The following is a 23,591-nucleotide window of genomic DNA, read 5'->3' on the forward strand; positions in this document are numbered from 1 at the left end:
GTAAACTTCCGCATTTGATTTAAGCCATCCCGGAGGGAGAGAGAGAGAGAGAGAGAGAGAGAGAGAGAGAGAGAGAGAGAGAGAGAGAGAGAGAGAGAGAACGGCACGTGGAACAGGACAGGGCGCACTGCATGAGGCACGCGCGCTCCCTTGCTGCCGAGAGGTGTCTCTGAGTAAATGTACTTCTATATATTTACTAAAAAGCAAAACAGAAAGGAAAATTAAAACCAAGTCCTTTTTTAAAAACGTAAAAATAAATAAATAAATTACAGGAAGTTGTAAACTGTAATCGTGCGCGTTTTCTTGCATGATAATTGTTGTAGCCAATTTAGATTTGTGCTGCGTGTGTGTGTTTGTATGTGTGAAAGTGGGCGTGTATTTGTGGTGAGGCACTTGGTTGCTAGGGTCACCTGCACACCTGTGGGCATAGGTAGCAATTAGCCAGGCAGAGGTTATATAAGGGAGACACAAGTGATCAGAGAAGTCTTTTGAGCCATGGGAAGCCACACAGTTTTTCAAACGTGCCTGTGTGTGACCATGAATGGATGTTATTAGTGTTTTTTTTTTTTTTTGTCCTTTTGTGTATGAGCTCATTTTTAAGTCATTCAGCCCCTTTTGTAGGTGTTTTTTTTTTTTTTAAGATTTGCAAGTAAATAAAATAAAATAAAATAAAATATGAAACGCACATCCATGGCGGACCTTGTTTTTACATACCATCACGAGTTGGAAATGGCTTCAAAATCCCCAAGTGGCATTTTTTTGTAGCTAGATTGCCACTATAATAATTGTAAAAAAAAAAAAAAAAAAAAAAAAAAAAAAAAAAACTTCAAAGTACCCACACAGTATTTAACACAACAACTCATCTCACAGCAAACACAGTTGTGTTTAATAACTTTATTAACTGATGCATTTACTGTGTGATAATTATTACACATCTCTTTACATTATTAATCCCTTATTCATTCACCCCCTGGTGGTGTTGAACTACATTTGTAGCTAAAGTTGCCCTGGGGCAGGCTGACTGAAGCTTGGCTGCCAGTTCACGCCAAACAGCCCCCCAGACCACCACTGAACATTCCTACACATTCATACACCAGTGTGAGTGATACTGCAGGCAAGGTGACTCAAGTGTCATCACCATGACTAGGACAGAGTGGGATTCGAACCACCAACCCTCCGGTTATTGGACGCTCAACCTCCTTACCACTTAAAGTTGCAAAGACAATACAACCTGCAAAATTGTAATTTTATTAGAATAAGTGATCTAGAAAATGATATATGCTTTGGCAATTTATTAGAGGGGTGGCAAATAAGGATATTAAACAATAGAGCCATAAATGTACTTGGAACTGCTTACTGCATTCAATCAACTGTACAACAAAACAATCCAAATCAATTTTGAAATATTATCTGTTTGTGTTTTCTAACATTGTTGGCTCAGAAAACGCTAGAAAGTATAATTTTTGTCCACCATTATGGAATACAGTTTTCTTAGCACAATAGATCATCTAAAGCAAACACAGAACTGACTAATAGCTTTATTAACTGCTGCATTTACTGCATTACAGAAGATTTATTGCTCGTTTCAGCCTTATTATTGACACAGTAAAGTTGCAAAGTCAATACAGCTAGCAACATTTTTATTTTAATAGAGTTATAATCAGTGGCACACTGAGAAAATTATACAAACTGTGGCAAAGGAGTGGCAAGCGGTCTCATGCAATTGAAGACGTTCAACGAGATCCACAAACATACTTTGAAACATTTACTGTATTGAGTTAGCCATAAAGCAAAAGAGAAACCAAATCAAATTTAAAAAAAAAAAAAAAAAAAAGCATTATCTGTGTGTGTTTTCCAACATCATCTGCTTAGAAAAAGCTGTAATGTCATAATTAGGGACTATTATTCATAACACAACAAAGCATCTCACAGCAAACACTGGTGGGGCTAATAACTTTATTAACAGCTGCAGATATTACATTAGAATTACTGCTCATGTCTACCCTATTACTGACACTGTAAAGTTGCAAAGCCAATATAACCTGCAAAATTCTAATTGAATCCCTGGTGGTTTTAGAAAATCATACATGCAGTGGCAAAGGGGTGGCAAGGGAGGATGGTATGTGGTTAAACAATTCAACAAAAGACCCACAAAAGAACTTTGAAACTATTTTCTGTGTGTAATGAACCACAAAACAAAAGAGAAAGTAATTACAATTTTAAAAACATTAAACATTTTATTTGTGTGCAACATAGGAACTATTGGTCATGTTGTCCTTATTACTATAGACAGTAAAGTAGCAATGCCAAAATAATAGTCCTACAGTATTATCAATCAGTGGCAGACCCACAAAATTATATATAATATGTTATGACAAGAGGTCGGCGAAGGATGATGGTATGAGGAAATCCACATATATCTACATGATTCAGCAAAATACACACAAAACAACACATACATTTATCATATTCAGTCTTTTTTTTTTTCTTTTTAATCTTTGTGTGTTTTCCATCATCAACAGCAAAGAAAAAGCTAGAGCATTTTTGTACACAATTATGGACTACAGTATTCATAATACAATAAATCATCGTACAGAAAACATCAGTGAGGATTTAATAACTGCTGCATTTGCTGAGCGTACTGGCCTTATTACTGGGACAGTGACCAAGCAAGGCCAATATAACAGTCCTCCAATATTCATCAGTGGCAGATCAAGAACTCTTTATGCTGGGTGGCAAAGGAATGGAATGAGGTCTTGCAGGATGGCATGGTAGGACAGTATGCTGGAAACTCCATTTACAACAAACAAAACAAAGCAAAACAAAAAACCTCTAATATTCTTTTAAACCAGCAAAAAACAAAACAAAACAAAACAAAAACAATAATTTATTCTAAGATGTAGTGAAGCAGAAGAATAAACCTTTTGTGTTAGTGCTTTGAGAAGCTTGTGGACATAGCGGTAGCTATAGGTTTAAGAACATACTGCTCTTATAGAGCCACCCCTGCTCAGTTTTATTATCAATATGCAAACTCCCAAACTAGGATAAGAGAGCTGTGTAAATAACTGATGTGTAATGAAAGCACTTTTTTAAGCGGCATGTTTCTGAATGGTCAGTCTACAGTCTGCTGTAGTTTCAGTCATGTGTTTTAATGCTCTTTATGCACAGCCCCACTACTTCCTGAACTTCAGGTGGCTCTTTCTTTCCTGTCTTTCATTATTGGACATACTGATTAATTCAGGTGTGCCTAATTAATCAGTCACAACAAGAAGTAGCAGGCACACCTGGATTAATCTGTGTGTCCAATAATGAAAGACAGGAAATAAAAGGAGCCACCTGAAGTTCAGGAAGTAGTGGGGCTGTGCATAAAGCCCATTAAATGAACCCACCATCATGTACTTGTACGTTGTGTTGAGTTTAGAGTTTGGCCCGTATTGTGAGATAATGACACATTAGTGCTTTGTGTCCTAAAAAGGCATAGGATTCCCAAAATTTCTGATAAACACATATTTGGTGCAGACAGCATGTGGCTAGCTTGCATGCTTTTTAGCAGGTTTCTGTTGTCCTCTTGTGGCGTATGCTAGCCATCACAACACATCTCCTCTCATGAAAATGTACAGCTTTGATGGAGAAAAAACAGATGTTCCTCTATTAATTACCACATGAATATCAGATTATCCTGTATTCCTCTCTGATGCACAAATGTAGATTTTTGTATCTTTTCCTTCTCTTACTTAAAGTTCCAATAATGATGAACCAAGAGCGGAACTATAGTCGACGGTTCTCGCTTCCCCCGGAGAGGTGATAGTGATGCACTCTGTCAAAACAACAGCACCATGAACAGCAGTGCTAGGTACAGCACTTTTACTGGAAACTTTTAATACTTTAGTTTTCAAGAGGAAGCGCTGGGTCATTTCTGAAAGCATTTTCATATCAAGGAACTTTGTTTTTTTTTCTGCTGCTTTTCGCGTTGAATTGAACAGGTAAGGATTTAGGGTCTAAATCCCGTGATGATCACTCAGTTAATACACTTTCACTGTGTGTTACTGTGACAGGTGATAATATTGGACCTTTACTTGGTTAATGTTAGCATGATATGAACAGATATCACAAAGAAGAAACTGGTATATTTTTTTGCTTATCTTATTTTTAGCGAATATTTGCGAATATTAATTAGCTTGACAGGTTATTGTTGTTTATTCTGTTATAGTTAGCAGTGAGTAATACATAAATAGGATTTTAAAAAAAATAAAATAAAATCAATGAATTAGACTTTATATTTGTTTATATCTTTCCTTCCTTTCTTGAATAAGGCAGGATCTTATTCTGTCTTTTACCACTTTATGTAATTGATTCATAAAATGTGTCTCTGTTGTCATTTGTTTAATCTTTTTTTCTGGTGTGCCTGCATATTTCTAGTATGGATGACATGGTGATGGAAGAGGAGGATGAATGCCCAGAGCTGGTGCCTATTGACACTCAGACCAGTCCTCCTGCAGAGCAGATACCTGTCACCATCATCACTGGCTATCTCGGTAGAAGACTAGTTGTGTTGTGCAGTGATTTACAGTAATAAGCTTATAAAGGAGATTATAGACTCACAGATGTATTAACTAAGTATCACACTCTCAAATGATAACTGCACAGGTCTTGTGCATTGTTCAGTCTCTTAATGCTGTGATGTTGTTTTATTATCAGTCTTGGGAAAATAACAGCTATTCTGTCACAGATCAGTGTGTGTACTTATTTTGTTCAAACTATGCATATTTTTTTCCACAGGTGCTGGAAAGACAACACTCCTGAACTACATATTGACAGAACAACACAACAAGCGAATCGCTGTCATACTGAATGAATTCGGAGAGGGTAAAATTATGTTCTCTCAAACAAATAATTTTTTGTGGACCAAACTAGTATTGTTATGTGCTTTAACTTCAAATCTATTGTCTGTAAATTATAAACCAGGATGGACTTTTGTGTTATTTCCACCCTGTGCCACAAGAGAGCAGCATTGTAACTACTTCTTCTTAAACCTAAAGAAACACCAGAGAGTGTATCACTAACAACCCTCGAGAAACATGCATGTTTATTCTAGACATATGTGTTTATTGGGTATCACTATTTTATCTTCACTTGAAATGAAATATGCCTTAGTTTCACAATCTTTTATTGTTGTTACTGTTCTGTCTTTAAAAAAAAAAAAACCCTCAGTACATTATTTTTTGCTTATCATTTTGAGGACATTAATATAACAGCTTTAGTGTAAATTAGTGCTACTTTTTCCTCTATGTCACATTATAATTGATCTTCCTTTCTGCAGGAAGTGCTTTAGAGAAGTCTCTTGCAGTGAGTCAGGCAGGAGAGCTGTATGAAGAGTGGCTAGAACTGAGAAACGGCTGCCTCTGCTGCTCAGTTAAGTATGTTGAATGACTGCAGCCTATTGTAGCTACCCACAGCTGAAATGCAGCAGAAATCCTAAATTACTGTTTTTCATTTCTTATTTTGGTAGGTTACTTGGTTACTTCACCATATATTAGAAGCACAGGAACCTTCTTGATATAAATTTTGCAAAATAAGGTTTTGTGAATCCTGTAGAATTTTCTCCTATCCTACATGTGTAGCTAAAATGTGATCCTGAAACTTAATTAAAGAGAATGCAGTCAAGCAAACAAATGAAAAAACATTGTATTTATTAATGTATACATCATGGAAAATTATCCATTCTTGAATTTTTTATGTGGCAAAATTCTGTGAATCCATGGCTTTATTAACTGGTGTGACCTGCTTTTTCAGCAACATTTGACTTAAAGTCACAATAACTGTTTGATTAACCTATCTGTCTGATCCACTTTCTCTTGAGCTTCAGTTCACTGATGGAAACCTTGATATTTTCCTGTAGAGTTGTCTTTTACAATTTAAGACATAGTCCTGTCAAGTCATCCTGGTCCAGAGATAGCAAAGTATGCCCAAGTTCCTAAGAAGGAATTAAGGTCAGTGCCAAGTCTGTCTCATCCATCCACAGATCATTCCTCCGAACAGGTTCTGGCTTATCCACAAGGCATTTAAAAAAGTGTCCAACTCTGCCACTGACACCAGTTCAGTAAACTCAGGAACACTGACATCAGCCATGATGACTGAGGCCTTTATTTTCCTAGACGTAACCCTGGGGGTTGATTGGACTGCACCTGTACATGCCATTTGTACACCATCTGCCTAACAGTAAACTGGTAGAGCCCAAACTTTTGAGAAATTCCTCTGTAAACCTTGGATCTTTGCCCAAGCAATGACACACTTCCATAATCCAAACCTGTCAAGATCAGACTTTGATAAAGAAGACCCAGATAAAATATCATATACTACTCCCCCCTATACTACTCCCCCCTTCAAATGAATTTATAATCCTAGTGGTTCACACTCTTTTGCCACATAAACACATGTAATATTGGATTAACAAGTTTAATGATTTGGTTTTATTTTGTTCTTTTGTTAGTCACTGCTGGTAATATTTGTCATCACTATTTTTTGTAAGGGTCAAATCTGGAATGTCAAATCTTCAATGATGGATTTTTTGTGTAAAATCATGAAAAGCAAAGACAGATTCAGTTTTCATGTATATGTTCCAGTGCTTAATGACAATGCATAGTTCTTCATTAGGTGTGCTGAGTTTGTAAGGAAAAAAAAAAAACTTCAGCTTCATACTTCACTATTGGTGTAAAATAAACAGGAATTTAAATTATTGATCATAATAATTTGTGACACTAGTCAAACTAAATGTCATCACAACAGCTGTACTAACTTTTAGGTGTTATTTATGCAGAAAAAGAGAAAATTGTATTTTTATCTTGTAATTCTACATGTTTGTTAGATGCACTGCAGTTGTAAGGATACATATATATATATATATATATATATATATATATATATATATATATATATATATATATATATATATATATATATATATATATATATATGTTTAATTTGTCCCATTGCTTAATAACTTTCAGTAATTTTTTCTTTGTTTTGTCAGGGACAATGGTCTTAAAGCCATAGAGAACCTGATGGAGAAAAAAGGAAAGTTTGACTATATCCTTTTAGAAACCACAGGACTTGCTGATCCAGGTAATGCACAATTTACACAGTAAACAATAGCAGATGTATTTTAAGAAAAAAACTGTATTAGATTGTCAAGTGAACCACTGTTTTCTCAAGCTCTGGAAGAAATTTCCGACATGCTGGTCTGGAGAGAATTTCGACTGTTTTACCTTGTTTGAATCTTCATGGTGTCACCAGCTGTTCTGCCGGGAGGTGGGTTGTGTGTGGGCCGGAGGAAGAGATGTGTTTCTGCAGCCCACACACAGCCCACACATGCCACTGAGATTTATTTGAATTAAATGGCCATGCAGAAGGAACACTGTGCCTTTTTGGAAGTTACGTAAACAACCAGTGGCTAAACGTCAAACCTGAGTTTTCTTTCTCGGTGTCCACTATGTCTTTTTATGCATTTAGTGTGTGTATGTGTAACTGTCTTTGTCATCTTACTTAAAATTTCTCAGCATTTCAGACTAAGGATCAATACAACTGAATATATTCTATTATATTTTTCTAATACCCACATCAAAAGTTAAACCTTTTTCAACTTAGAAGGTATTTCCATCAGCCATTCAGCTTTCAAGTTTGAATCAGGAAATCAATATTAATCCATTACAGAGCGAGTGCTGTGACGGGTGGGGTGTGTCGCTAAGTGACAGGTGTCAGGAGGTAGCGGCACAGGCAGACACACACCACTTGGCCCCACAGACAGAACCAACCGAGCGCGCACAGAGTGGGACTCTCTTCACTCCTCTGCCATGTCATTGGCTGAGACAGGCTCGTTATCGGCCGGGACAGCGCTGTCATTGGCCCTGGCAGCGCTGTCGATCATAAACACTCCCGAGGGAATCGCCCCTTCCACTCAGGAAGGGCTCGGATGAGTTATGTGAAACATGCCACTCAAAAACAGTGTTTTCATTACACATCCATCAAATATTTACAAAGCTTTCTTATCCTCGCTTGGCAGTTTGACAAAAGTGCATTATGTGAACAAGCTGTGGCTGGTATGGTAACACAGCATCTTATAATAACCACGTCCACAGGAAAATAGAAACAAACCAAATGTACCAGCGGGAGATAAACAATTGAAAGCTTCTGATATTGGTTTTTTCTGGTCCACAGAGCTCACCCAGACACAAAGTGCATGCAGTGTTTCTCAAAATAGTGCAGTAATACCTCCTATAACACACATAAACTACACGTGGATATCATTTAATGTGGTAAATAAGTATTAAAGTCATTAAATAGAGATTTAAGCAGCAGCATATTACAACCAGTAAATCTTTGTCTTTTTACCCTGTGAAAATGCCAAATATTGTGTTTCCAGCTTTATAAATAACAGCATTTCCTGCTTTTTATAGACATGTTAATAGTAATGATGCAGTTAAAAAAGTCCCCACCTGGATTTTACAAAGATAATAAGTAAGAGTCTTCCAACAAACTCAAACTGATGCAGTGAGTAGCTTCTCAGTGCTTAAACAACCATCAGTTTAGTAGAGAGAATAAAGATTGGACTGTAATTCAATGGTAAAAGGTCATGTGTTCTGATGAGTCCAGACTGACCCTATTCCAGAGTAATGGATCAAACAGGGTGAGATGAGAGGTGGATGAAGTGATTACCTATCATACCTAGAGCCTACAGTACAAGCCAGTGGGGGCAATGTTATGATCTGGAGTTGTTTCAGTTGGTCTAGATTCAGTAATATTATGTGTCCATAAAACAAGGTCAGATAATCTGAATATACTGAATGACCAGGTCTGAACATCAGTGGATTTGTTCTTCCCTGATGATACAGACATATTCTGACATGACAATACCAGGATTCAACAGGATCAGATTTTGAGAGAGTGGTTCAGGGAGCATGAGATGTCATTTTCATACATGGATTGGTCACTACAGAGTCCAGACCTGAACCCCATTATCTTCGGAATGGTACACAGCGGTCCAACTCTCCATCATCAATACAAGATCTAGACCAAAAATGAATGCCACTCTGGACAGAAAGAAATATTGGGATACTTATTGTGACATTACATATGCATGACTTGGCTTAAACAATGTGAATGTGTCCTATAATCAAAACTGAAGGCGGTCTGATAAAATATTGTGTGTGAGGCTTCTATTTGGCTGAGTAGTGTAATATAGACACACACAATGACTTTGGACAATTTGTTCTAATTTTATCAAGCTTTAACAATCAATCATTGGAGTATTATAAACTTATTTGCAGTAGGTCATGATATACATCCTCATAAAATGCTTTAAAAACTGTGTGCTTTCACATGGATCTCTAATAACCCATCTTTTAGTCATAAATCATCTTTGAAATTAAAATTTTAATGATCAGTGTCCATTTAATTGACAATAATAATTACTTAAGGTGCTTTACAATTATCATATATTTGCATAAATTAGTAAACATTTTGGAACAATGTTGTGCAGTTTGTTAAATTCCAGTCATGTGCATCTAATATACCAGCTCATATCTTGTGGCAGGAGCTGTGGCCTCCATGTTCTGGGTCGATGCAGAACTCGGCAGTGACATCTATTTGGATGGTAAGAGATATGTAACGACACGGCGCTTCTTTTTCCCCTTCATGTAATGAAGCTGTTGTTTGAAACAGGCTAGAGGGCAGTGTGTCAAATGTGATTTATCAGTCGCAAAATGATTTAAGGAACAATGCATTTTGATGTTGCCATTTAAAGATATTTGTAAGATGAGTGAAAGCTTTAACTCAGTCGCCATAAAACGGATTAACATGATGATCCTAAAATTTAATTTTTTTATTAAAAATTTTACATAGCTACACACAACAAAAACACATTATTACAACACTAACAACTATAACACACAGACAATACACTGTCTGGGGATACAGTTTTGTGTATTTATCCGTGCCTTGCAATGTAATAGAATAGAATAGAATAGAATAGAATAGAATAGAATAGAATAGAATAGAATAGAATAGAATAGACATGGCAAGGCAAGGCAAGGCAAATTGATTTGTATAGCACAATTCATACACAGGGCTATTGACAGTGCTTTACAAAAAGGAAAAGAGACAAGTTAAAAACACACAAAACATAATCGATAAAACATAAATAATAATGAGTTATCAATCAATCAATAAAGAATAGGGTTTATTGTCATTGCAAAACACAAGTAGTATAGTGCAACAAGACATTGCTTACATCTCTGTTAAGTGTCCAAGATAAAAAAAAAAACACTTAACAATATACAAATCTAAATGTATATGTTTTAATTTGATCGTAAACATACACATTTTTTTTTTTACAACTGATTTAGATTTTTTAAATGAACAAGCTTTAACAGCATATACTTTTTTTTAGTGTAAGTTTTTTACACACACCTCTGGCTAAATTCTGTTGCTACCCTAGGGGAAAAAAACATGTTTATTTAAAAAAGACAGAAAGAGTGCTTTAATTGTTGATTTTTGTTGACTTCGTGTCCTGCCCAAATGCTGTTTGCCCGCCTCGTTTGTTGAGATGACATATTTTCTTGTGTGTGTATCTGTTTTGCTGGTGTGTGTGTTCTCACAGTAAATACTCAGCTGTCCCCTTTGTTGTGACAGGCTGGCAGACCAAAAGTATACCTAAAATAACTCAGAGAAAGTGGTTCAGACATACACCAAAATGCTAATTTTAAAGAGGAGTGTACACAAGTTTTAGTACTTCACACTATCCATCGCTGACATTTAGTGTTTTTTCTAGGTATCGTCACGGTCATTGACGCCAAGTATGGACTGCAGGTAAGATATTTAGAATTAATTATATCTTATGTTTAGTTGCAACATGACTTGTGAAAGTAATAATCTCTCCTTGCAGCAGCAATCGTTGTCACATAGTTCACAAATCATCATCAGTGTTTTTTTGCGAGGAGGCTAAATAAGCTGTTAAACTTGTGAGATTGTTTGTAAGCCGCCCCTTTCCCTCAAAAGTACATAGTAGCACACACACGCCTAATATAAAAGGAACAGGACAAGTGACACCCAGATAATGGCCTCTAATTTGAAGGTGCCATGCTCACATTTCATGGCCAAGGTGCTGCTCTGTTCTCCAAGTGAGAGGCACGACAGCTATGAGAGACAGAAACAGTGAGAGGGTAACACATAGTGAAGGAGTAATTGATATCAGCGACGTGACCATTGAAATAGGACTGTCACATCCACTCGCCTGCCTCTCCCTTCATCTGTCTCACGAAGTATCCATCTGTCAGGCGGGGTTTCATGTTAACTAGCAACCCCCCCGTTTCTTATACTAAAGCATTTAGGGGTTGTTCCATTAAAGATTTTTTTTTTATAATATATTTTTTTCCCTTATTCCATCAGAGGTGAAGAGATGGAGATGTGTGCAGTGACAGATTGATATCAGATTGACACATAGGGTCAGGATCCAGACTAGCACCTCCTGCTCCGCCTGTTATTACACATTAAACTGTTCAAGTCCCTGGTGAAAACACAGCACACAAACAAAAAGAAAAGTCCTCCTGTAGTGTCTGGATTTTTTTTTTCTCAGTTTTGTTGCACTTGGGGCTTTGTAAACTTAATTTTCTGTGATTATGATGAACAAAATTATCACATAATCATGTGGTTTGAGCTAACTATGATGAGGCAATGTAATTCAGGCTAGCTTTTACAAGTAGCTCTAGCTAAATTATTTTACTACATAACTACTTTTCCTATCGAACTACAATTATTTAGCATAAAACTAATCCATTATCTCCATCCACATATATAAAAACATTCCCAAAATAATGTCTGTTGCTCTTTTAATGGTTCGATGCACAGTTCAGCTCAAAATATTTTGCCTCCATTGGTAAATGTCTCTGTATTGTCTTCATTTATTTCAGTTCATATGCATGATCTGTTTAGGCTATTTATGTCAAATCACTTAAATTTTTATAAGACAATCATTTGTATGACTTTTCGTTGCCAACTAAAATCTAACTGTCATAACAACAAGTGTGGAATTCATTGTTTACACACGTCATCAAGTTTTCTACTTCAAACAAAATCTCAGTTGGTCAGAACATTTTGTCTTTTAATCTTAATGTGTTGCACCAGTTGAAATAATGTTGCAGTTTTAGCATCAAATCTTATTGTTTTGCATGCTTTTATTACTATGACTTTGTCACTTTATTTGCTTTAACGCTTCAAATTCTCAACTCAACCTTGCTGTTTGTTTATAACTACATGGGAGAGGAGCAGAGTGACTCACTGCTCCCTCTAGTGGTCGCATAGACATGTCGGCCTGTAGCTGCAAATAAATTTGACTCATATTTCTGCAATGCTGTATGCTGGCATCTTTAACATAGCATCAGGACACTTTTAGTTTTAACACTCTAATGATACTTTTTAGATTATTTTTGCAATATCTGAAAGTAGAAATACTACATATAGCTCCATTAAAGAAAGCTTATCGACTCCTCTATGTTATTTCAGTGTTAAAATCTTTCTATTGTTTTTCTTCCCCAGCAATTGGCAGAGGAAAAGGCAGATGGACTGGTCAATGAAGCTGCTAGGTACGTTTGTGCACTTTCTAAGACACCCCTGTTTTTCCACCACACTGGGTCTCATCAATTTCTGGCGACCATACGCCTGTCTGTCTCCCTTGGCGCCTCTCTGTTTGCCTCCCGCCAGCAACTGCAGAGTGTTGTTGCTGAACAAACAAACTAATGAATAAGGACCAGTTGCAGGACCCTTTGCATTCTTCATCTTTGTTTGTGTTTTCACCTCTAAACTAAACAGGACTTGGGCCTGTTTCTGTTTAGCCTCGTGACTGGTGCACTGCCGCCCATGTACACTTAAACATACACCTCTCTCTACTGGAGTTCATTGTGTGCACTCACACTTAAGTTACTGTCATATACTGTTTAGAAGTATACCATTATAGCGTTTACATCTGCCTATTTATGGTATTAAAAAATGAATGCAACCGGACATAGAATTTCCCCTTTATATATAATTTTTTTTCTCCCCTATTTATTTTCAAAAACTATGGTTAATAATTTATATATTGCTTATTATTATAGTTATCTAGTGAGAGGTTTTTTTCCTAATTTATTTTATTCAAATACATGTATAATTTCCCTTGCATTTCATTTCTTATTTCACTTTATTTTTACTCATACCTTTATTTAAAAAATGTCTTCAGTTATAATAAAGTGTTTCTATTTGTATTCTTTTGAACTTCATTATAACTGACAATAATAACTGAGTTGTTTTCCATTGTCATACCATTGCAACCCTGGTTCTCACATTATTAGAAGATCAGCTCTTTCGTAGTGGAAATGTATCTATTTTGTTGTGGCACAAATTTTGAAATGTAGAATTTATGTTTTTGTATTTATTGTTTTTATAGGCAGATTGCCCTTGCAGACTTGGTCATTATCAACAAGACTGACCTTGTTAATGAAGAGGAATTGGCTCAAAGCAGAGATACTGTCAGGTATGTTTCACAGGGTGCATTTACAGTAGCAATTTTGGTTTATTACTCAGATCTGATTTTATTTTATTTTTTCCGTTTGATTATTTTTTAAGAATTGACCAGTATCATGTTCCAGTGTGAACAGGTCACAGTCCTGAACTGAACCACATACACAAAAACAGTGGAGTACATAAAGTGAAAATATTTTGTGACAAGTATAACTTTTGCATTCAAAACCTTACATTTAAAGCACAACATATTACTATTATCGGTATGCATTGTTCAGTGGGAAAAAAAGTCCCTGTCAGTGTTTTACTGTCATAGCTGATGTTTTGGATACATTTTACTACTATTCATACATATGTTTGCATTTGAAGTATTTTACACTAAGTGAATGACTCCTTCCACTATATCACTTAAATTCTCAAATTAAAGTGATATAAATTCTCATGAACTTTGATTTGAATGTTGAAACTGAGGTCACATTGACATAGATCTGATTCAGGACCACAAATGGGAGTGGTCAAGATCAGAATTGAAGAGATCAGGTTGTATGTGATTGTGCTGTTCACACTGTCATGAAATAAACTGATCTGAGCGACATATGAGTGAAAATACCAGATTTTGGACACTTCTGCCTGCAGCCTGAACATAGCCACAGATTCTACAACACTGTAGTGACAAGATACCATCTGTAAAAGCTGTGCTGATGTTGTGTTTTTACTGGATCAGAATCTACATGGTCACGGGACGTGGTCTGTTATGTGACGATTAACAATTTTTTTCCTGCCACTTCAGGTCTATAAATGGTCTTGTCAAGATTTTAGAAACCCAAAGATCAAGGTAAGTTTTCATAATTAAAAATAGATCGTGTTGTGTGATAAGACTGTCCAGCCTCTCTCGAGCCTTGGTTTATTTAACAGATGAACTCCACATGCTGCTCCTGCTCAGATCTTTGTATCAAAGATGTTAAAGCGTGACATTGCTCAAGTAAACCCCCACCACACACTTACACAAACGGCTTCACTCTGAGTAAACACTAAACCTTCAATGGTGTCCAGTTACCCACAAGTCTTTGCTGTCTGACCTGGGGTCTCAGAGCTGACAGAGAAGCACATATGTGCATATGCACCCTGTGTATTAGCATGTTGTCTGTTATTGGACTCAGGTAGCATCTGGCTAACACAAGCAGTGTGTATCAAAGGTCTGGGTGTGTTTCAGCTCTGCCGTGCCCCTCACAGGGTTCAGACCAGGGTGAGCACATGAAAGACACCGTGCAGTGAGGGGTTAATCAGAAAAACATTCCCACAATCTGTTCCAAATTGGTTTGAACTTAGCTTAGCTATTGTCTGGCAAGTTGAAAGTTGGATATAGTATTTTTATTTTCTTTTACCCATTCTGGTTTAGTAAAACTGTCATTGATTTTCTCTCACAGGGTGGATCTCTCTGAAGTGCTGGATCTACATTCCTTTGATAGTAAAAATGGAGCAAAGTGAGTAGGTTTCATGTTCAAAAAATGCTGTCAGAAAAAATATTGCATATACGATTGACAAGAAACTGATGTCAAAATGGAGCCAAGTCAGTTATATTATTTTGAACATCAATACAGTTAAAGTAGTCTATAACATTTTAGTCAGTATCTTTTTCTAAAGATAAACCTTTTGTTGAAGATCCCCTAAAATGTTAATTCTGACCCATGTATTCAGCAAGATTAGTGTATTTGTGATAATCTTAAATCCTCCCATTAAAGCAGCTCTTTTAAAAGCTGCAGTGAAATTGGAAGTTAAAAGATCTTTGTGTGTCAATGGCTTTTGTCCATTTGTCAGTACTGTGTACCCAACAGTCTTTGATACTGTTGCTCACCATGTTTCTCTCTAATTAACAGACTCTTTTATTTAGCATGCCCTGTTGCACCCCAGGGTGGTCATCATATTGTATCCCCTGTAGAATGTCATTCTCATGAATAGAGTCAATGTTCATCCCTTCATGTGAATGAAACAGCAGCGGTGTTAAAGCTCTCTTACATGCCCTTAGTCAGTGTCTCTGAGACCAGCTGCAGAGGATTAGAGCTGTGTGTGTCCATTGGCTCCTAAGGAGCCCCCCTTGTCCCAACAGATAGCTCCTTTCCCCTTGCCTTTGAGAGTCCAGGCCCCTCCTTCCCGAGAGCCCATGCTGGCTGTTTGAAGCGGCCCCCCACCGCTCCGCCTGTGTGGTACAAACAGCACACAGGACTAAAGCTGCTGGACACAACATTTAGCCTCCTTGTGAGGTCAGGGAGAAGGGGAGGGGGGCCGAGGAGGTCTGATGGGGTGTAGTTTGTTTGGGGGTCCTGGTGTTGTTTTGTTGAGTTTAATTGCCATTTCTAAAGCTTTTCATTCAGAGTTTAGTCATTAAGCATTGATATAGAATACTGTTTACAACACTATGGCAAAACTACTAACGAGCAAAAAGTACCACATATGTACTTCTCCTCCGGTATATCTCAGAGGATAGTGTTGTACTTTTTTCCTCCATTGTAGTTATAGTTTTCAGATTTTCAATCCCCTTCTTATTGAGGCAAACCGCATATTTCCAGATGCACTGACTCTGAATGTTTGCGAAAAACTGAAGTATTGTCCAGATTTTCTACCAGTTCTTTCTAATTTATTATGTATGGTGTGTTGGCTCTTGTATTCTGTTTTTATTCTTATATTCTGTTTTTGCTGTTTGTCATGCTGCTGCTGCTGCTGCTGCTGCTGCTGCTCCACTACAATTTCCCAATTTGGGATCAATAAAGTATATCTATCAATCTATGAAATGTTCTGTCACTGGTTGACAAAATTCTCCCCCTTCAGCTAAATTAACTCTAAAAATGTTTAAACTCAGTATGAACCCTCTTAAAATCTTAGAATTAACATGAAAATGTGTTGTCATGAAGTTGTAAACAGGCCTGTTTTTCTGACGTCATTAAAAGTTAACTTTTTAAGACCTACATGGTTCTTAAAGAGAGCAACAAATGCAAACCTGAGATGATGTTATAGAATATGATGCACTGCTGTAGATTGAATTATCAAAGAGTATATGAGCACATTTAAGTGGTGTTTTTTTCAACACTGTGTAGGCCTTTGAAACATAGTAAGAATAAATGTTAGGACAAAAGATTGTGACTAGCTATACTTTTTTGATAGATGTAGATTTGAAGGTACAATTGATCAGTTTAGATAATTCATTGGTACTGATAGGATATTCTACATACTATTGGAACTGGCAGAACTTGGCTTCGACAGCAGCCGATGGCTAATGTTAGATTTTACTGGAATCATTAGCTTGTTGGGATCCTAATACCTCAAATAGTCAAAATGTGTTGAATTACCAGATTTTTAATGATTACTTTAATATTAAATTTATGAGCTCAACCTTTAATATACAGTCACGAAAAAAATTATTAGACCACCCTCGTTTTCTGCAATTTCTTGTTCATTTTAATGCTTGGTACAACTAAAGGTACATTTGTTTGGACAAATATAATGATAACAACAAAAATAGCTCGAAAGAGTTTAATTTCAGAGCTGATATCTAGCCATTTTCCATGGTTTTCTTAATAATGAAAACCATTTTCTATGTCATCTATCTACTACCTATGTCATCATTATTTGTATTTTTAATTTTTTTAATTTATAGCAAACAAGTGATGTACTAATGTTGGCTGTTTTATGTCTTGTTTCTGTCACCTGCCTAGGGACTGCAGGTGAAAAGTAGTTATTTTTACTAATTCCAGCATATTTACATGGGTGTATTTTTTTATACAGCAATATTCATAAACGTCCATGGTCGCTATTAAATAAACCAATAAAATAAAATAAATAATAACCAAAATCACTAAGTTCTTACATCAATAGCTATGGCATTGTACTGCCAAAAACAGTGCTTTTAGGTATTCCATGTTTTCTTTTTTGTCTGTTTTAGTCACATGATACATGCAGGAGTTAGTACTTGATTGCGTAAACATTGTTTTTGATGACTTTTGATGGCCTAATAATTTTTTCTGCGACTGTAAGTAAAATGAAAACTGACACATACAGTCCACATTAATGCGGCAGCGACATGAATCCAAAAACATCCAAAGAACCTTTCTAGCCCTGATATTAAGCTCCATCCTAACCTCACGTCTGAGAATATGAAGTGTGGTTTTAGTATGGTTTTAGTCTTTCAAATGCCATTAGTTTTGGGGAAAAAAAATCACCATGTTTAATTATCTTTTTCCTCTGAAAGTCTAGCAGAGAAGCTGCAACTTATGAAGACTACAAGACCACATCTTGACAAGGTATATATTTTCTTTTTTTTTTTGTTTGCTGCTATTATTCACTAACTTCCTATGCTTGCTCACTTTGCACCTCTTTCTCTTGTTTTGTTTGCAAATTTATTTCAACACATCATTTCCTACAGGATAAAGGGGATGCATTCTCCTCAGGCTAGATTTGTACCTTGAATCCCCCCAGGCGGTGACACTGTAGTGAAAACTCCCTCCCGGCTTTTGGTTTTTTGTCCTGAGATCAACTTGAAGCTTTTGATGTTTTCTTGTTACATTACAAGCAGAGCCGGTCTCGGTCACAGCACAGACTTGGGGTCGGCTAGACTGAGGAGAATCTTGGGGAGGCGTTGAATTGAATCCAGCTATGATATAGAAAAGTAAACAGACAATGTTTAATGGTTTAATTCCCAGGTGAATATCAGATGTGAATGAGAAACAAGACCAACAGCACCTTATGTAACAAGAGAATCACAAAAAAATCAAGTGTAATCAATACTTATCCATCAAAAATCATCAACGTCTCATATATTATATGTTTCATAAAACTAGCTCTTTACATTTAACGTCATTTTGTTGTCGCTTCCAAAGGGAGCGGCAAACTTAAATGCTGCTTTAATAGTAAGAATAATCCTACGACAAAAGATAGCTGTAGATTTTAAGGTTCAGTGGATTGGTTTGGATAATTAAATGGTTTAACATAGTATTGGAATTGGCAGAAGTTGGCTTTGAAGGACTAATGTCAGATTTTACTGCTGGAATCACTGGATTTGTGGGATCTTAATAGCTCAAAAAGTCAAAGTTGTGTTGAATTACCGGATTTTTAATGGTTAGTTTAATATTCAGTTCAGTATTTATTCATTACTTTGACTTTGATGATCACTGATTCAAGTTAGTCATTACTTTGACTTAAAATATTAGTTAGTTCAGTTTTATTTCAAGCACATAGAATCATCAGATAACACAGAACCATACAACATGGTCAAACAAAGTTTTTCAGCGCTGAAAAGGAGTGGGAAGAAGTATAACTTATAGACTCCCTCCCCCTTTTTACAAACTAATATTTAAATTAATTCCACTTCCTTTGCTTTGTTAATACCCTTTTGATATATTTTTACAATAACACATTCACATACACTTTTTTAGTCACCTCACACACAATCAGATTTGCATAATCAACTTTTTTTAATATAAACTATAATATTTATATGCACTTTAAATATTTACTACACATACGATCATTAATAAATGTGATAATATCTCCTAATCATGATAGTTTGAATTAATTAATTAATTACAATAATATCTTATTTTATGCATTCTCCTATATTATAACTAGATAGTCACTTATTAAGATAATGTTCTATATTTTGTTATTATAGTGGATTTATACATCCTTTTAAATGCACAAATTGAAGAAGACATTTTTAAGATTATTCCACAGATGTACCCCTCTAACAGAGATATTCTGGTAATATAAAGTCAAAGATTGTCCATTTACAACAAATTGAGGTGGATTTCAGCAGATTAATCGGCTATTGTCTTTGCTTGATCTCCAATATCCTTCATCTACTTCCTTTAAATGAAAATGTCATTCAGTAACATTTATTTCATTCTGAAGGCATGTTAAGAGATATTTTCATTAGATATTCAACCCAGTAACTTCCCACAGCAATTGGACTGCATTGTTTTCAGTTTTATACCCATGAACTTTTATCACAGGATGAGGAAAGATGAGGGTTGTCTGTGTGTGTAAATAACAGCATTGTTGTCTGTTTTCTCCACGCTCCCTTTCCCGCATGAAGCTCAACTGTCCCGGAGACCCTCCCCTCCCTCCTGTTGCTCTTTTCATGTAAATGAGAATGCTGTTTTTCTGTTGTTATACCAAATGACAAGGAAGTGTGTAACCTTAACACTTCAACACAAAACCCCCAAATATCTGCAAAGTGCCCTTTAATGCTGTAAGGAAGTATGAAGAAGAGGGAGTGTGTATGTGTGAGAGAGTGTATGTGTGTGTGCGTTTGTGTGTGTGAGAAAACAGGAGGATGTAAGGATGATAAACAGAGGTGCCGTCGCTGGGTTTCAGGTGCCGAGTGGAGTTGTGGTTTTTGACGCGGTCATTGACAAAGTAATCAGCTGGGGCGTAAAAACACTTCTTTTTTTAATGTTCATAATGACTTTCCTGGTATCAGTAAAATGAAAATATATGTTAAAAGAGTTTTAAACAAATATCGTCAATGAGGTCTGAGGAGTTTGTTGCAATGACTTAAATGTCATTATGAAGATGTTATGAACCAGGAGTGATAAAAGTTAACCCTCCAAGACCCAAACAAACTTTAGATCCACTAATCCTATCAATAAATTAGCATAATTCAGGTGAAATGCAGTTCCTCAGCTTTTCATCAATGTCAGATATGACCCATTTGGAGATGCAGAGAATGTGGACACTCTCATGTTATGTTCAGTTAATCATATATTTAGCTTTTTTCTTCAGTTTTCTCTCTCTTTTTTTTTATACTTTATTTTTATCTCCAAATTTTACAGTTTAGAAAACAAACAAACAAAACAGACCACAATAGTTAGAGCGTATAGGTTTGACCTTTAGACAAAATAAAATACAGGCAGGTTCAGGACAAATTAGGCAAAAAAACAAACAAAAGTTTTCTCCCTTTTGATATAATAACCTATGAATGTTCTCTTATTTTTTTGAAGAGCTACATGATCAGTAAATTCAATCAATGAAAAATACCTGATTTTCACTGAAAAATACAAAATGCTGAGGATAATATTATAATAAATGGTCATAAGTCATTTAAGAAAGGTTAAATGTAGGGAAGTATTCATTTGGAAGTTGCCAGACAAATACTTCTACGTCTTTAAGGGTTAATGGCTCTTACTAAATAAATGAAATAAAAATAAAAATGGTCTGAAGATAGGGTGTATGTGTTACTGCAACACAAAGAAAGAAACACATTTGGTTTTGTTAAAATATTTACTTTAGTTTTCTCTGTTCAAAATCCTCTGAATTTACTCTCAGCTTTTATGAACATCAGTAAATTGAATGTAGGAAAATGTGTGATTTTCAATGAAATATGCTAAATGCAAAAGATAATGTAATAAATAAGGATGAATCACTTCAGAAATATTAAATGTGGGGGGAAAAAATACATTTGGAAGACAAAACAAAAATAGCTCTGGGTCTTTAAGCTCACATTGTTCTTCTTTCTTCTCCTTTTCATTCATAATAATGTGCTGACATGTGCTGTAAAAGCGGATTTCTTTTCAGTGTCTTTTATCTCATGAATGAAATAAAGTAAATAAAGAGTTAAAAAGTCCTGAAACTCCACATGTTCACAAAATGGCTAATTTGTTGTATGTATTTTGTCTCATCCTTAGAGTATTTTAACGGTGACATTTGAAGTTGCTGGAGATCTCTCTGAAGACGCTTTAAATGTCTTCGTTCAGGTACATAAGCTCTGCATCACTGTGCGTCTGTGTTGCCGTTAATAATTTCCTGTGATACAATGCAATCCTTAAAAGTAAACATCCGCTTTCCCCTTTTCAGGATCTTTTATGGGAAAAGATGTTTAAAAACAAAGAAGGGCAACCCATGACCGTCATACGGTTAAAGGTACAGTACAGCACAATAGTCACCCCACTGTCACAAGGGATCAGTAACCGCAGCTTTATAATCTGTATTAATCAGTTCCAAAAGCTTTATTCAGTGTTGGTTAATGTGTTACTCGTGACTTGTGTGTTTTTTAGGGCATAGTATCATTCGCAGGTAAAGCCCACCAAGTGATGCTGCAGGGGGTCCATGAGCTGTACGAGCTGAATGAGACGCCACAGCTTTGGGAGGAGAACCCAAGGATCAACAGATTGGTCTTTATAGGTAAAGAAACACACACTCATTCACATGTCTCACCTTTACACATTTCTCAGAAAGTAGCACATTCTGTATCTGATCATTTTTAAATATCAGAGGAATTTGTCATGTTTTGTCTGTATTAAAGTTAGTGCACGTTTAATGACATTAATTTCACAATTTTATTTTAGCATAAATGTCCATAAATTACATTAATCATTGTCTCAAGAGCACAGTTTTCTAAACATCTCGGCTTTCAGTGTCACTTTTTTTTGCTGTGAAACATTCCAATATTTTCCCTGACCAATGAGATTCATGCAATATTATTATAAGTACCATGTGCGTCAGTGTGTGCATGAACAGTGCATGTACAGTGCATGTATTATACTTGTATTTGTTGTCTTTGCAGGCAGGAGTCTGGACAAGGACACCCTGCAAGAAGAGTTCATCTCAAGAGTAGTTCAGGGAGCAAATAAGGAGTAGATAAAGATCTTCTCTTTGCTGCTTAAACTAATTCTGAAGTAGAAGTTGTGTTTTGACCTTATTCATTTAAGCATATTCCTACTGGTTTACTTCTGATAATGACTGATTTTAGTTCTATTTAGTGTTCAATACAATAGGCTAAAACTAGGTTATTCCATTATTTCATTTTTCATAAAACTACGGTGTCGAGGATCAGAGAATAGGTGTTTGAGTTGCTGTGTGATGTTCTTCTGTTCAAACTGAATCTGACCAGTAATGACTGAACACACCGATAAAAATATCATAATACACATAATATACATTTTGTTTGTTTGTTTGTTTTATAAATATGGCTTTATCTACCAAATCTGGCCTTTTTTAAGTTTTAGAGCATCATCCCTGGAGAAAAAGAAAGAACCTTGCTATGTTTCTGGCTACAATAATCTGTTTGGTTATTCAAAATAAAGACATGTTTTACAGGTGACCTGCACATGACCTGAAGCTGTTATAATTCATAGTAAACTTGTAGATTGTGAACATCAGACACAAAGTACCTTTGTATTAGTGCATTAAGTTCACTGTGAATCTCAACAAAGTGGGAAAACTTCCCAATCTGAAATAGGTTCCTTTACCATTTCACAATCGTTCTCATCCTGAGTTTTATTAGGCATAAATTACAGTTGAAAACAACTTGTCCCTTATTTCCAATGAATCACCATATTTAACTTTCCCGTTTTAATAGTGATTATGGTGAATTATCTTCGGAAAAGCTGATTGTGTAGTGTAGGTTTATTCAGAAATGCTCCCACAATACTTAACAAATTACAGTGATTTCTCTTTCTCTCTCTTTAGTTACTTTATCCTTTATTGGTGCAGTCATAAGAGTATCATTACGCACATGCATATGCGTACGCACTTTAACAGTAGGCCTTGTCAGGTGGGGAAATGGGTGGGGTTTTCCCAACTTAGTCATTTGCAATGGAAATGGTAGACCTGCATGGTTTTAGCACATATCCGCTGTTGGCTCGGTTTGCTTTGAGGATGACTCTGCTTATTCATCTTGGTCATAAATCCGAGCTGAGCCACGTAGCCCAGAGCGCACGGTGCAGCTGAGCTGTTTCCTACTCCATTCTGATGCTGATGGCCTCGTTAAGACCACCATTGCCCCTTTTCACCACTGGCTGCGGGAAGTCCCTCCACGGCCATTTTCATGGTCACACCACCTGCGGGCATCCAGAGGTGGCAAACTAAACGGACCCGCGGGGGTCCGAAGGGAGAAGCACTAAATTTTTTATCATGGGTTAGGCGTGGTGTTAATATTCCCAAAAACATCACACCTCCAACTGTGTTGAGCCCTGTCCTGTACTCATTTGGAGTATTAGATGGTCTGTCCATTTTACTTTTAATAAACCAGTCATGTTACATTTTTCTTAAAA

The 23,591-nt window shown here is 36.2% G+C and overlaps 1 protein-coding gene across 2 annotated transcripts; it reads left to right on the forward strand.

Annotated features, from left to right (window-relative positions):
- The first annotated feature begins 3,794 nt into the window (after window positions 1-3,794).
- On the forward strand, window positions 3,795-22,645 carry cbwd (COBW domain containing). Of its 2 annotated transcripts, none has more exons than XM_030143185.1 (16): window positions 3,795-3,983; window positions 4,401-4,535; window positions 4,780-4,866; window positions 5,321-5,417; window positions 7,031-7,122; window positions 9,590-9,649; window positions 10,826-10,863; window positions 12,589-12,635; window positions 13,475-13,561; window positions 14,339-14,383; window positions 14,976-15,032; window positions 17,792-17,843; window positions 21,225-21,293; window positions 21,394-21,459; window positions 21,594-21,720; window positions 22,103-22,645. In XM_030143185.1, the coding sequence occupies exons 2-16, from the start codon at window positions 4,421-4,423 to the stop codon at window positions 22,174-22,176; spliced, it is 1,113 nt and encodes a 370-aa protein (XP_029999045.1). In that variant the 5' UTR covers window positions 3,795-3,983; window positions 4,401-4,420; the 3' UTR covers window positions 22,177-22,645. The 2 variants fall into 2 exon arrangements, with proteins under 2 accessions (XP_029999045.1, XP_029999044.1); XM_030143184.1 differs by having other exon boundaries at window positions 3,796-3,983; window positions 4,412-4,535.
- Window positions 22,646-23,591: the final 946 nt, after the last annotated feature.

Source organism: Sphaeramia orbicularis, chromosome 9, assembly GCF_902148855.1.
Source record: "Sphaeramia orbicularis chromosome 9, fSphaOr1.1, whole genome shotgun sequence".
Classification (NCBI taxonomy): Eukaryota; Metazoa; Chordata; class Actinopteri; order Kurtiformes; family Apogonidae; genus Sphaeramia; species Sphaeramia orbicularis.

Excerpts from the sequence above, each read along its gene's own strand:
- cbwd (XM_030143185.1), top strand. The coding sequence starts at position 4,421 with ATGGATGACATGGTGATGGAAGAGGAGGATGAATGCCCAGAGCTGGTG. Across the intron at positions 4,867-5,320 it reads ACTGAATGAATTCGGAGAGG|GAAGTGCTTTAGAGAAGTCT; the intron begins GTAAAATTATGT and ends TCCTTTCTGCAG. Across the intron at positions 10,864-12,588 it reads ACGCCAAGTATGGACTGCAG|CAATTGGCAGAGGAAAAGGC; the intron begins GTAAGATATTTA and ends TTTCTTCCCCAG.